The following is a 14,416-nucleotide window of genomic DNA, read 5'->3' on the forward strand; positions in this document are numbered from 1 at the left end:
TGCAGAATCATGCCAGTGATTTAAAAATAATTTGAAAACATTCCGAATTATCCCGAGGGTATACGACGTTTCGTGTGAATTATGTCTCCAGAGGCTCGCATAATACAATTTTTATTCCTAATAATTATGATATTGACGATACTGAAAAACACTGGTAATAACCTCTACCTCTGTCTCTGTGTGTGTGTGTGTGTCTCTCTCTCTCATACATACATACACACACACATACACACACACACACTTGTATATATATAACCTTCACAGACCGAATGGTACATACATTAACAGTATCGGTTGGGACTGGATTGGGAGCCCCGTCATACCCAAGACGAGCCTTTTGCCACGGAGGGATAGATACAAACATACGAGATTGGGGGATGCGGATCGTGTGGGGAGGGGCATTAGATGGCCCATCCACGAGTAGGCAGTGGGAGTACTATTCAGGGAAAACTGAACGTTTCACTTTTAGTATGTAGAGCTAATAATTCAATTTAAGTACAAATGTAAATATTTGACAGTTTTTTTTATAACTTGTTTTATGCAACAATTATGCCAATGACAGAGCATGCATCATCAGAATTTCTTAACACTGTACCCCCACACCCGCGAGCTTCTGCAACATGTCACCCCACATTTAAAACATTTAGTGACAAGTTCTGCCACGTATCTCACCAAAAGCAGCCCCATGTTCAGTCAGCAAACGTTTCGCGATTTGATTGGTTCCCAACTTTGCTATACAGTGAAGCGCATAAACCAGTCTAGCGGACGTTTTGCTGCTCGGTCTGGTTGAACGCAACCCCAGCTGTGGCCTTATGTAAATGTGCCATTCAAAGTTATATCCACTTTGAACTTTGACCTGGGTGAGATGCTACCTTGATTACAAATACAATGGTCAATCGCAGCTTAGTTTTATAAAATATTTATTATTATGCAATGTTTACTATGCAATAAACAATCACGACAAAGTCACATGGTTGTTAAATTCATTTATTACACTGCAGTATGTGTATGGCTGTAACCGAGGGAGAAAGACTTGTTTACACTGTTTTGTATATCAGTTTGTACATGTATTGCGGAAAAAACACAGATACTAGAAGAGCGTTCAAACATCAAAGGTGAATTGTTTGATCCTACATTTAACATAACAGTGCATCAATAAAATAGTATCCATAGACAAAAATATTTCTCAACTTGACAGTGAAAAATGTACAATTACATTCATTTACCAGGATTAAAAATATAAAAGTCGACCATTAATATTATGACTAGGTTTGATCAAAATCACAAATATTTACGAAGCAAAATCATGAAAATCCGACTGAGCTGTAGTACCCATTTTAGTTTTAAACTGACGAGACACACACAAATTTAAAACATAAAGCACACTACATAGCCTTTCTCACATTTAGTAAGCTCAATGTATCACATTTAAACTGGACATCTAGCTCAGCATGATTTTTAAATAGAACAGTTACTTACATTAATTTTGTACATATATCACATACTGATGGATGAAGTCACACAATTAAACTAGTGCTGTATGGTGCACGGACTGTCTCATGATTTTAAAAACAGTGAGGAAAAAACCCACATTAATTTTAATTAAGGTTGTTATAACACTGCTCTTTGGGGCAACCTTGATAAATTGCTTGTTTTTTAAATTTTAAAATCAGAGAAAGGTAATTCAGTTCCGATTGTTACAAACAGCAGCATTCCTTATTTTGATAATCTGAAAAAAATTTGCTTCACTTTTTTATCCAAAAAGAAAAAGAGAAAAAAAAGAAGAGAGAATGACCAATTTTTTTAAAAATTTACTGCTTAAAGCAATGCTTCACAAATGTCATGAACTAATTCAGTAAGATTTGGGGTAAAGTTGTGGAAAAACATGTCTTTGGTAAACAATTCTATTTAAAATAAAATAGAATCTAGAAGTTAAAGAATTATCAGATAATTTTCATACTAACATGGCATAGCCATATCTAAAGGGTGCCTGGGGAAAGATGTGCACCTCCAAAAGAATTTTAAGTGCCCATTTTTGTGTAGTTGTTGAACAGAAAATTCTCTCGTCTGCACCAAATGGGGGTCCATTTTAAAACCTTTTCCCCTAGGTAGCTCACAGTAGGCTTGCACCTGTGTTGCTGTGACATCAACTTCAGCCACCACAACCTTTGTGTGTCGAGATTCTTTCCCAATGCCACCCTACACTTTGTTATAAGTTAGACATGGCCTTACATGATAGCATAAAACCATTTTGTAACCGACAAAAAAAATGGAAGATTATGTTAACAAGTTTTAGGAGTTGGAAAAGTCATCAATTATTAAACCATTTTAATCATGTTTCAGAATAAATGCTAAAAGCCAACAATTAGAACATTGGTTTGTTTTATGTTATTTTGGTATAATTATTGTACATTTCTCAACATTTGGCGGTGAGTGGTGTAGTACTTTTATAAAATGCTAACGTTTGCACGATAGATTATATATAGTTTATATTTACATGATCTACTTCAGTGCAAACGCCCTTTGAAGAATTTAACAATAAAAAGTCACATGACAACAGCAAATAATTTCTGAAATTAAGATTTACCGTCTCTCCCAGTATGTCAGTAAACAGGGGTATTTTGTTATGGTAAAGGAAAAACAAATTATTATATATGCGTATAATATATTACTGGATTAAAACCGACTACTCAGTTTAATGGTGTTTAACAAGAAAAGAGTAAAATGTTACAATTTTATCCTATTAAATACAAACACTATTGTTAAGTAATACATTATAATTGAGATACAATCTCCAAAAACAAATTTCACTCTTTAAACATTTTCAGTTTATTTAGTGAAAAGAAAACCAACAAATGTATATCAAGATTATAAAATATAGAATTAGTGTTTACTTTAAAGAGGTCAATCTTTGTATGATTTTTTTACTTCTAGTTTTCTTAAGTCAAATAACAAAACATTCCTTTGTTATGAGAAGCAAATATTGGCCATACTAAGTATTCAAACTTAAAATGTAGGCTGCTACTAACAATTGTATAGAAACTGAGAATGCAGTTTTCAACTACTACTGAAGGCAGAAAAAGAAAACCCTTAATTGCAAGAATAATATAAAAATATTAATTTGGCACATGTGAAAATAAAGATTTATGGTGTCATTAATTATTTCCAGGTCAAATACTCAACACAGAAAAAAGATTCCAGGTTTATGATATCACCAAATAACAAATACGAATATAGTTCAATCTGGTGAATACATTTCATATGTTAGTCATTTTATGAATTAATATCATTAGTGATCTCTGATTTTGCTACACTTATGACAAGAAGTTTTCAAACAAAACTGCTAATTAAAAGTATTTTCTGACCAGCTTAAAACAAGTTTCAACCAAAGCTTGTCCGATTTTGACCTAAAGACAACCATAATGCTTCATTTTAAAACTAAATTTCAAGTTGCACTTGTAACCACTTGATACATATTTTGATACTTAAGTTAATTTTGTTAAATGCATAATAAATGTTATTAATAAAGAGAGTACAGATACAATATCATGAATATATGAAATATATATATATATATATATATATATATATATATATATATATATATATAATAGTAACAGTGAAACAGCTGAATCCAAGATGGATCAACAATGTCTTAGACCACAAACACTCACTCCGACACTGCGCAAAATAAACACTTATTGCAATCATAAACTCTCTTTTGCTGTACGATCAGTGAGCAATGATACCAATTAATTCACCTCATAAATAATCCAGCTTATTTTTACCCCTACATTCATACATGATTAGTTATCGATAGGGTATTTGCTTAGTGACTAAGTACATTTCGCTGGTAGGTTGGTAAGCAGCATGGATTTCGTGACTACTTTTAAAATAAGATAAGATGCATTTTACTTTGAAAATAAAATGTCATCCATAGAAGTAATGTGAAAACAAGTTGAGAAAAAATATTTTTACTGAGTAAACTACAAGTCATTGGGACAAAATACACTGCTTTGTTTTTTAATCAGTTTTAAAATAAACTTTCAATTAAAATAAACCTTTTACAAAACAGCAGCTTAATTTTCGCTATTTTTTTTAAAGGAAGAAAAGTAAAACAATTTAAACGTTTGTTTGATTATTCAAAAATCACATTTATTTATATTATCATTTATGAAAAGTGACATTACAATTATGTTACAAAGAAATTGAAGTGATGTCATGGACGACAAGTGGACCACATTTTCAATTCTGCTGTACTGAACAAGACATGAAGTCCAAATTTGTAAGCATTTGCAAATGAGGTAGATAAGAGCAACCTTTCAAATAAATTAAAATAATCTATAGATAGATGTAAAATTATCAGCGACGCTAATCAGTGCAAAAGGAAAAAAAACCCAGATCTATATAAACAATTACTGTAATTAATGCCCTGATAATGGTGTTAAGTATTTTTATTTTTAAATGGATACCTACTGGGCAATCAACTCCAGATGACACCAGACCTGTTTACTGTTTAATGGGATTGTGGCATCAACAGAAATTTAACTCCAGTTGACATTTATCTTTCTTCAAGGAGAGACAACAGGTAGTAACTCTGACAGTAACTAACAGACAAAGTGAAGTGGAACAGGATTGTTAGCTAATGGCATCCAGCATGCCAAATGTCTGATCATATACAGAAACATCCGAGACTAGTTGCGAACACAAACGAGACCTGTATGGGACTGTGAAGAGCATCAAAAGGTTACAACTCTGCCACAATGGACAATGATGGTCTTTGAGGACAGTAGATGGGGAAATGTTCAACCTGTCCAAGAACAATTTAACACAAATTTCTGAGACAAACTGATCAATGAGTTACAAATAGCGTAACTTATCCCTATAAGGGACACTCGTAAATACACAGACAGAATATTACATAATTCTAACAAAGGACAAATCCTAATAAATAATAATTTTGTTGTTGTTGCTAAAACAGAGGTCTCCATGGCTTCTTTTGAAAACTGTTACAACTAACTTTTGTTTCCAGTGAGTTTATAAAACAAATACTAACTAGGTCACAGCTTTCTGCTTTAATTATCCATTATCACAAAGGCTAATTGTTTTTGTACTTTAATACCAGATTAAATAACTGATGTAAAGAATTTTAGAGATACAGTTGATGTGCAAACAGTGTACAATACATGGGACTAACACAGAGAATGAAGCTGACAAAGAAAGGCAAAAATAATCTCAATTTGTTCTACATACAGGTTTGTGCTAGAGAAATCCATGCTGCCTAATTGGTTTAAAACGAGGCTCAAATTCAACTTGAACCATAACCTGAACACAGAGTAATGCATTTAGCAACATGCCTATGTACAATATGGTTGCATCTTAGTCGACAGAGCAACCTGTATTCTATGACGGCTACACACTAACTAAAAAATACTGAAATACTTTAGTAGTTCTATAATTACAAAATGTCCATAATTACAAATTGTACAGGTGAACAATTTGGCAGTCTAGAGTAATGTGACATGGTGCAGGGGTGGCACAACACAAGAGTAAAATGTCCTCCTGAAATCATCATATTGTTTCTACACTCCAGTCAAATGGCATACACGATAATAGTGTCAATGTTTTTGTTTCAGTTCTACCTCCCTATTCACAGACCCAATAACAAGCACAGCTGTACAGTAATATTTCTATTTAGCTTACATTCAACATTATGTAGTATGAAAACAATTTCTGGTGAAACCTATCACACATGGTAATGAAATGACATTATATATATTTTTCTTGGTCTACTGTATTGTAAGTTTACTCATTTTGGAACAAGCTACATATAACTGTCATACATTTATCCATATTTGTACCATTTTCTTTAGCTACGTATATTAAATGCCACTGCAGATTCTTAAAATATGATGAAAAGATAATAAACAGGAGGAGGGGGAGAGAGATAACAAAATTGTAAAAAGGGCAATCCGAGTTTATCAAAAGTAAATGTGCCAAGCTCCTAAAGAAAGCAACATCTTTAGGGGCGGAGGTTCAGGATCCCCACCCATAACTTCTGGATCTGACCAATGCCTCAGATGAGCACTCAACCACAGATTTACATCCTGCCAAAATACTTACAAAATGTTACAAACAAAGAGGCTATGTATGTATGTGGTTTAGTTGAGGTAAATGTGAAGTGTCAAATATTATCATTTTAAAACTTGTAAAGTTTCATTTTCAACTGAGTGGAATAGTAACCAATTTAGTTGTTTAGCACCTAACTGTCAATGTATACTGTTATTCTGACTAAAACAAGTAAACTTACAATGACAAATTGGTACATAGCAACAGGTTTACATTATCCTGTTGTGAACTACAAGTTTTTCTAGATTTTTAATTAAATACGTTGCCATTACATTTATTTACCTCTAAATTTGGAGAGTTATATTACCAATATACTGCATATTTAAAAAAAAAAAAAAAAAAAAAAAAAAAAAAAAAAAAAAAAAAAATTGCTAGTTGAGTAATTGATCTATTGCTGTATTATGTTCCTAATAGCACTAAATGTTGCTTTCATCAACGGTCTTGAACAGAAAACTGAATGAAGGTCATTAAATATCACTCTGCGAGCATGTGGTCGTCGAAGACATTAGCAACATAACTCTTTCGTGGATCAAGCTGAAGGAAAATCTGTTTTCCCCTCGTTGTTTTCTCGTATCATCCACCACATCTGCTGTGTTACTAGTTCTATCTGCATGACCACCATCATACAAACACTTTAGCAAGAGCGTCGGCCCCTGCGCTTGCAATATACGGTTTCTGTGGATGGAAGGCAACATCGTGAATTGATTCATCAAACTTCTTGCGATGTGAAGTAATCTCCTGAACACACGTCTTACTGTCTAAATTCCATAACCTAATTGAACAATCATGACCTGAAAAATAAACACAAAGACAATACGATAAAATATTTTCTTGTATGTGTGCGTTATTGGTGTTTAATTAAGTTACTGTTATAAATTTGGGCTTCATTCATACAGGTTTTTACTACATCAAAATACCTCAGTGGAGAAAACTCCCATATGTAAACTTAAGTTCTGTTTATTCCTACAGACTAGACACAATGCAAGTTCTTTATAGATTCTAGGAATACTTTATATTATGTTATATAGGAGTACAATGATTTACCAGTATATATCTTTCTATTTAAGTCAACTTATTTTTCATAATTCTACTCATTTAAAACAATAAATGAAACAATCACTTTTAAAATCTGAACATACGTCTGTCAAAATGGCAACTAAGATAACTCAATTTTACCAGAAAAGAGATCTTTAAACAAAAAAAATTGTTACCCTATAAAACAATTTTAAAATCTCAAGGGATTGATATTAAAATACATACTCTACTTTTATTATTTAGTGTTCAGTTAATCGTTCTGAGTGGACAATAAAATAGTTTAAGCTTAAAATATAACAATATAAAGACAATAAACTTACTGCCTGACAAAAGGTACAAGCCATTTGGATCCACTGCCAAACTCGTTACTGAGTCTAAATGTGCCACCATAGAATGAATTAATTTTCCTGCAAATAGAAATACCTCAATAAATAACAGGATTTACATTTTTCAATAAAAACACTACCTAATTGTAAAAAGCCTTCCAAATAAAGTGGATGGCTTCTACTTTATGCTACACACATTTGTTACTCAAGTTTCAAAACTAGTATCTAGCACTCATCAAGAAGCACATCAGCATGTCGCTGTACTTTTTATTGCAAACATGCCCATTTCCAATGTAATGTAAATTGACACCCAATAGAATGTTTCTGTCACCATTTTAAAATGTTATACATAAAAAAAATCATTCATAAATATGTGGCTTTCTTTGATACTGTAATCTTATGATTTTGTCATAATTCCAAAGTGGTTTCTACTTAAGTAACTAAATATTAGTTTTCGAGCACTTTTCAATCACCACCCTATAATTCAGACTTCCAGAACTGTGCAAACCTGTATTATACAGTTAGGGTAAATGGAAACCTATTTCATAACATAAGCCATCTATACATTTGGCTATTTATGAGAATAAGCAGTTGGTCCAAGTCAATCAGTTTATACAATTTCATGGTCTACACTCTAGGCTCAAACATAAAAATGTATCTCCAAATTGTATGTCATATGTATGATATCTAAAGAACCTAGACTCTAGCCCAATGACAGATACTTTGCATGTTGACTAAAAACCATGTATCTTTTTGTGCTGTAAGGACTAACTTCTACATGAAAAGAGAATAAAACCCACTCCCTACCTGTATTATTGTCAAAGAACCTAATATGCCTATCTTCGTGCGCTGTTATCGTCATTGGAAGTGTTGGATGATTTATCACTCGGTTGATTTGATTGACACCAGTGGATTCTGAAAGAATAATTAGTACAACATACAACTTTCATACATCAGAACAACATATTTTAAAAAACATCTTTTATTATGAAATATTTGACTTGATTATTTGTCCAAACAAAGGCTTGTGACTGCAAGATGTTTGCCAAGACATTTGCACAATTTGGGTGAATTGAGCATTACTCCATGATGGCATATCCAGATAAGGCAATGAAAAAATACAACAACAAATAAAGAAAGCATAACAGGTTAAAAACTACCATTCTACAATCAACTTGATTTTCCAATGTTTCATTTTTGTAACATTTTTTATACAGTACTATAAAAAAAAATTAATAACAAGCAAGCATTCTGAGAGTACTGCTGAAGCAATACATGTCCCATACCAAACTCAAATGTATTTTTTATCTCCTAAATTCAAGGGCCATATTTCTGTGAAAAGAGGGTAAATCACCATAACAATTAAACTTGATCAGTAACAGTATAAAGGCATATACAACATTTCATATCAATATATTCATTCATAGCAAAACAAAGTCTAGAAAACAAATTTTCACATCTCCTAAGTTCAAGGGTTATAATTCCATCAAAAATAGGTAAATTTCCTTGAAAGCCAAACTTGATCTGTAACAGTACATGATAAAGCTATATAAAAAATTTCAGGTCAATATTTCAAGGCTTTCTAAAAAAAAACATCTGGAAAACTATATGTGGGACAGAGGACAGATGGACAGACAGACAAAAGGATGGAAATGAAACCTATAGTCCCCCTCCGGTTGGACTAAAAAAACAGATAACAAAAAACCCAGAAGAAACTATTTCCAACTTACCTGAATTATCTTTAGTTTCGAGTTTGAGAACTTGTTTGCCAGTCTCAATGTCAAAGATATACGTGTTCGCAGACGTATAACTTGCTACCAACTGAGTTGGATCACAACGCACAAAGTCTACTGAGGTAGGAGAACAATCCTCTGCAAATAAAACAATTCAGCATAAGGAGAATTCAGAACATGGACCCATTTCATATATAATGTTTAGTATCTGCAATATGGTTAAGTCAACACTTGCTCTAGTGAATGAGAGGGGAAACCTGCCAACAAGTGGCGAAATGTATTGGATATTTTAACTGCTGGCTATGTTTTTCATATTACATTATAAATTACACTGCTTAGGGAAGTGTTTAACACAGAATGAAGGTGCTTACTTGAACAAGTATTTCCCTACCAGTCCAAACAAATTTTCTATTCTCCTAAGTTCAAGGGCCATTACTCTGTGAAAGTTGGGTAAACTGATCTGTAACAGTACATGATAAGGCTATACAAAAAATTTCAGCTCAATATCTTGAAGCATTGTGGAAAAAAGTGTCAGGAAAATTGTATGTGGAACAGACAGACAGACAGACAGAGAAGATGGTGAGGAAACCGATCAACATCCTACTTAACTAATATGAAAACATGCCAGTATTTGCAGGTACTAGTTGATCCGATTCAGTATACAGCATAAATAATTGATTGTGAGAGTCCATAAATGCTCTCTCTCCTGACCATGTTATAGGTAGCACTAAACCAAAAAACATTTTACTGGGTCAAAGTTCAAGGTGCACCAACATTATACAGTGCATTAAATAGGGTTGTTTGCCACCAGTGAGATATGTGACAAGACTTGTCATGAAATGTTGTTTTAAGTGGCCAGGAAATTTCTATAATTTGATTTTAACTAATATCAATGTACCAGGTACTATTATGCCTGAAACGTTGTTTTAAGTGGCCAGGAAATTTCTATAATTTGATTTTAACTAATATCAATGTACCAGGTACTATTATGCCTGAAACGTTGTTTTAAGTGGCCAGGAAATTTCTATAATTTGATTTTAACTAATATCAATGTACCAGGTACTATTATGCCTGAAACGTTGTTTTAAGTGGCCAGGAAATTTCTATAATTTGATTTTAACTAATATCAATGTACCAGGTACTATTATGCCTGAAACGTTGTTTTAAGTGGCCAGGAAATTTCTATAATTTGATTTTAACTAATATCAATGTACCAGGTACTATTATGCCTGAAACGTTGTTTTAAGTGGCCAGGAAATTTCTATAATTTGATTTTAACTAATATCAATGTACCAGGTACTATTATGCCTGAAACGTTGTTTTAAGTGGCCAGGAAATTTCTATAATTTGATTTTAACTAATATCAATGTACCAGGTACTATTATGCCTGAAACGTTGTTTTAAGTGGCCAGGAAATTTCTATAATTTGATTTTAACTAATATCAATGTACCAGGTACTATTATGCCTGAAACGTTGTTTTAAGTGGCCAGGAAATTTCTATAATTTGATTTTAACTAATATCAATGTACCAGGTACTATTATGCCTGAAACGTTGTTTTAAGTGGCCAGGAAATTTCTATAATTTGATTTTAACTAATATCAATGTACCAGGTACTATTATGCCTGAAACGTTGTTTTAAGTGGCCAGGAAATTTCTATAATTTGATTTTAACTAATATCAATGTACCAGGTACTATTATGCCTGAAACGTTGTTTTAAGTGGCCAGTAAATTTCTATAATTTGATTTTAACTAATATCAATGTACCAGGTACTATTATGCCTGAAACGTTGTTTTAAGTGGCCAGTAAATTTCTATAATTTGATTTTAACTAATATCAATGTACCAGGTACTATTATGCCTGAAACGTTGTTTTAAGTGGCCAGGAAATTTCTATAATTTGATTTTAACTAATATCAATGTACCAGGTACTATTATGCCTGAAACGTTGTTTTAAGTGGCCAGGAAATTTCTATAATTTGATTTTAACTAATATCAATGTACCAGGTACTATTATGCCTGAAATGTTGTTTTAAGTGGCCAGTAAATTTCTATAATTTGATTTTAACTAATATCAATGTACCAGGTACTATTATGCCTGAAACGTTGTTTTAAGTGGCCAGGAAATTTCTATAATTTGATTTTAACTAATATCAATGTACCAGGTACTATTATGCCTGAAACGTTGTTTTAAGTGGCCAGGAAATTTCTATAATTTGATTTTAACTAATATCAATGTACCAGGTACTATTATGCCTGAAATGTTGTTTTAAGTGGCCAGGAAATTTCTATAATTTGATTTTAACTAATATCAATGTACCAGGTACTATTATGCCTGAAACGTTGTTTTAAGTGGCCAGGAAATTTCTATAATTTGATTTGAACTAATATCAATGTACCAGGTACTATTATGCCTGAAATGTTGTTTTAAGTGGCCAGGAAATTTCTATAATTTGATTTGAACTAATATCAATGTACCAGGTACTATTATGCCTGAAATGTTGTTTTAAGTGGCCAGGAAATTTCTATAATTTGATTTTAACTAATATCAATGTACCAGGTACTATTATGCCTGAAATGTTGTTTTAAGTGGCCAGTAAATTTCTATAATTTGATTTTAACTAATATCAATGTACCAGGTACTATTATGCCTGAAATGTTGTTTTAAGTGGCCAGTAAATTTCTATAATTTGATTTTAACTAATATCAATGTACCAGGTACTATTATGCCTGAAACGTTGTTTTAAGTGGCCAGGAAATTTCTATAATTTGATTTGAACTAATATCAATGTACCAGGTACTATTATGCCTGAAATGTTGTTTTAAGTGGCCAGTAAATTTCTATAATTTGATTTTAACTAATATCAATGTACCAGGTACTATTATGCCTGAAACGTTGTTTTAAGTGGCCAGGAAATTTCTATAATTTGATTTTAACTAATATCAATGTACCAGGTACTATTATGCCTGAAATGTTGTTTTAAGTGGCCAGGAAATTTCTATAATTTGATTTTAACTAATATCAATGTACCAGGTACTATTATGCCTGAAACGTTGTTTTAAGTGGCCAGGAAATTTCTATAATTTGATTTTAACTAATATCAATGTACCAGGTACTATTATGCCTGAAACGTTGTTTTAAGTGGCCAGGAAATTTCTATAATTTGATTTTAACTAATATCAATGTACCAGGTACTATTATGCCTGAAACGTTGTTTTAAGTGGCCAGGAAATTTCTATAATTTGATTTTAACTAATATCAATGTACCAGGTACTATTATGCCTGAAACGTTGTTTTAAGTGGCCAGGAAATTTCTATAATTTGATTTTAACTAATATCAATGTACCAGGTACTATTATGCCTGAAATGTTGTTTTAAGTGGCCAGGAAATTTCTATAATTTGATTTGAACTAATATCAATGTACCAGGTACTATTATGCCTGAAACGTTGTTTTAAGTGGCCAGGAAATTTCTATAATTTGATTTTAACTAATATCAATGTACCAGGTACTATTATGCCTGAAATGTTGTTTTAAGTGGCCAGGAAATTTCTATAATTTGATTTTAACTAATATCAATGTACCAGGTACTATTATGCCTGAAATGTTGTTTTAAGTGGCCAGGAAATTTCTATAATTTGATTTTAACTAATATCAATGTACCAGGTACTATTATGCCTGAGTGGCCAGGAAATTTCTATAATTTGATTTTAACTAATATCAATGTACCAGGTACTATTATGCCGTTGTTTTAAGTGGCCAGGAAATTTCTATAATTTGATTTTAACTAATATCAATGTACCAGGTACTATTATGCCTGAAACGTTGTTTTAAGTGGCCAGGAAATTTCTATAATTTGATTTTAACTAATATCAATGTACCAGGTACTATTATGCCTGAAACGTTGTTTTAAGTGGCCAGGAAATTTCTATAATTTGATTTTAACTAATATCAATGTACCAGGTACTATTATGCCTGAAACGTTGTTTTAAGTGGCCAGGAAATTTCTATAATTTGATTTTAACTAATATCAATGTACCAGGTACTATTATGCCTGAAACGTTGTTTTAAGTGGCCAGGAAATTTCTATAATTTGATTTTAACTAATATCAATGTACCAGGTACTATTATGCCTGAAACGTTGTTTTAAGTGGCCAGGAAATTTCTATAATTTGATTTTAACTAATATCAATGTACCAGGTACTATTATGCCTGAAACGTTGTTTTAAGTGGCCAGGAAATTTCTATAATTTGATTTTAACTAATATCAATGTACCAGGTACTATTATGCCTGAAACGTTGTTTTAAGTGGCCAGGAAATTTCTATAATTTGATTTTAACTAATATCAATGTACCAGGTACTATTATGCCTGAAACGTTGTTTTAAGTGGCCAGGAAATTTCTATAATTTGATTTTAACTAATATCAATGTACCAGGTACTATTATGCCTGAAACGTTGTTTTAAGTGGCCAGGAAATTTCTATAATTTGATTTTAACTAATATCAATGTACCAGGTACTATTATGCCTGAAACGTTGTTTTAAGTGGCCAGGAAATTTCTATAATTTGATTTTAACTAATATCAATGTACCAGGTACTATTATGCCTGAAACGTTGTTTTAAGTGGCCAGGAAATTTCTATAATTTGATTTTAACTAATATCAATGTACCAGGTACTATTATGCCTGAAACGTTGTTTTAAGTGGCCAGGAAATTTCTATAATTTGATTTTAACTAATATCAATGTACCAGGTACTATTATGCCTGAAACGTTGTTTTAAGTGGCCAGGAAATTTCTATAATTTGATTTTAACTAATATCAATGTACCAGGTACTATTATGCCTGAAACGTTGTTTTAAGTGGCCAGGAAATTTCTATAATTTGATTTTAACTAATATCAATGTACCAGGTACTATTATGCCTGAAACGTTGTTTTAAGTGGCCAGGAAATTTCTATAATTTGATTTTAACTAATATCAATGTACCAGGTACTATTATGCCTGAAACGTTGTTTTAAGTGGCCAGGAAATTTCTATAATTTGATTTTAACTAATATCAATGTACCAGGTACTATTATGCCTGAAACGTTGTTTTAAGTGGCCAGGAAATTTCTATAATTTGATTTTAACTAATATCAATGTACCAGGTACTATTATGCCTGAAACGTTGTTTTAAGTGGCCAGGAAATTTC

General features: G+C 32.0%; 1 protein-coding gene across 3 annotated transcripts in view; it reads right to left on the minus strand.

Annotated features, from left to right (window-relative positions):
• Positions 1-973: 973 nt before the first annotated feature.
• The window catches only part of LOC121372741 (striatin-3-like), a 57,398-nt gene continuing 43,955 nt past the window's right edge, over positions 974-14,416 (minus strand). For all 3 annotated transcript variants that reach the window (XM_041499226.1, XM_041499225.1, XM_041499227.1), the window contains 4 exons: positions 9,221-9,361; positions 8,298-8,405; positions 7,485-7,571; positions 974-6,920 (listed from right to left, as the gene is read on the minus strand). In XM_041499226.1, the coding sequence (XP_041355160.1) occupies positions 6,751-6,920; positions 7,485-7,571; positions 8,298-8,405; positions 9,221-9,361 (506 nt within the window). In that variant the 3' untranslated portion in view covers positions 974-6,750. The remainder of the gene's footprint in view (positions 6,921-7,484; positions 7,572-8,297; positions 8,406-9,220; positions 9,362-14,416) is intronic.

Source organism: Gigantopelta aegis, chromosome 4 (genome assembly GCF_016097555.1).
Source record: "Gigantopelta aegis isolate Gae_Host chromosome 4, Gae_host_genome, whole genome shotgun sequence".
NCBI lineage: Eukaryota > Metazoa > Mollusca > Gastropoda > Neomphalida > Peltospiridae > Gigantopelta > Gigantopelta aegis.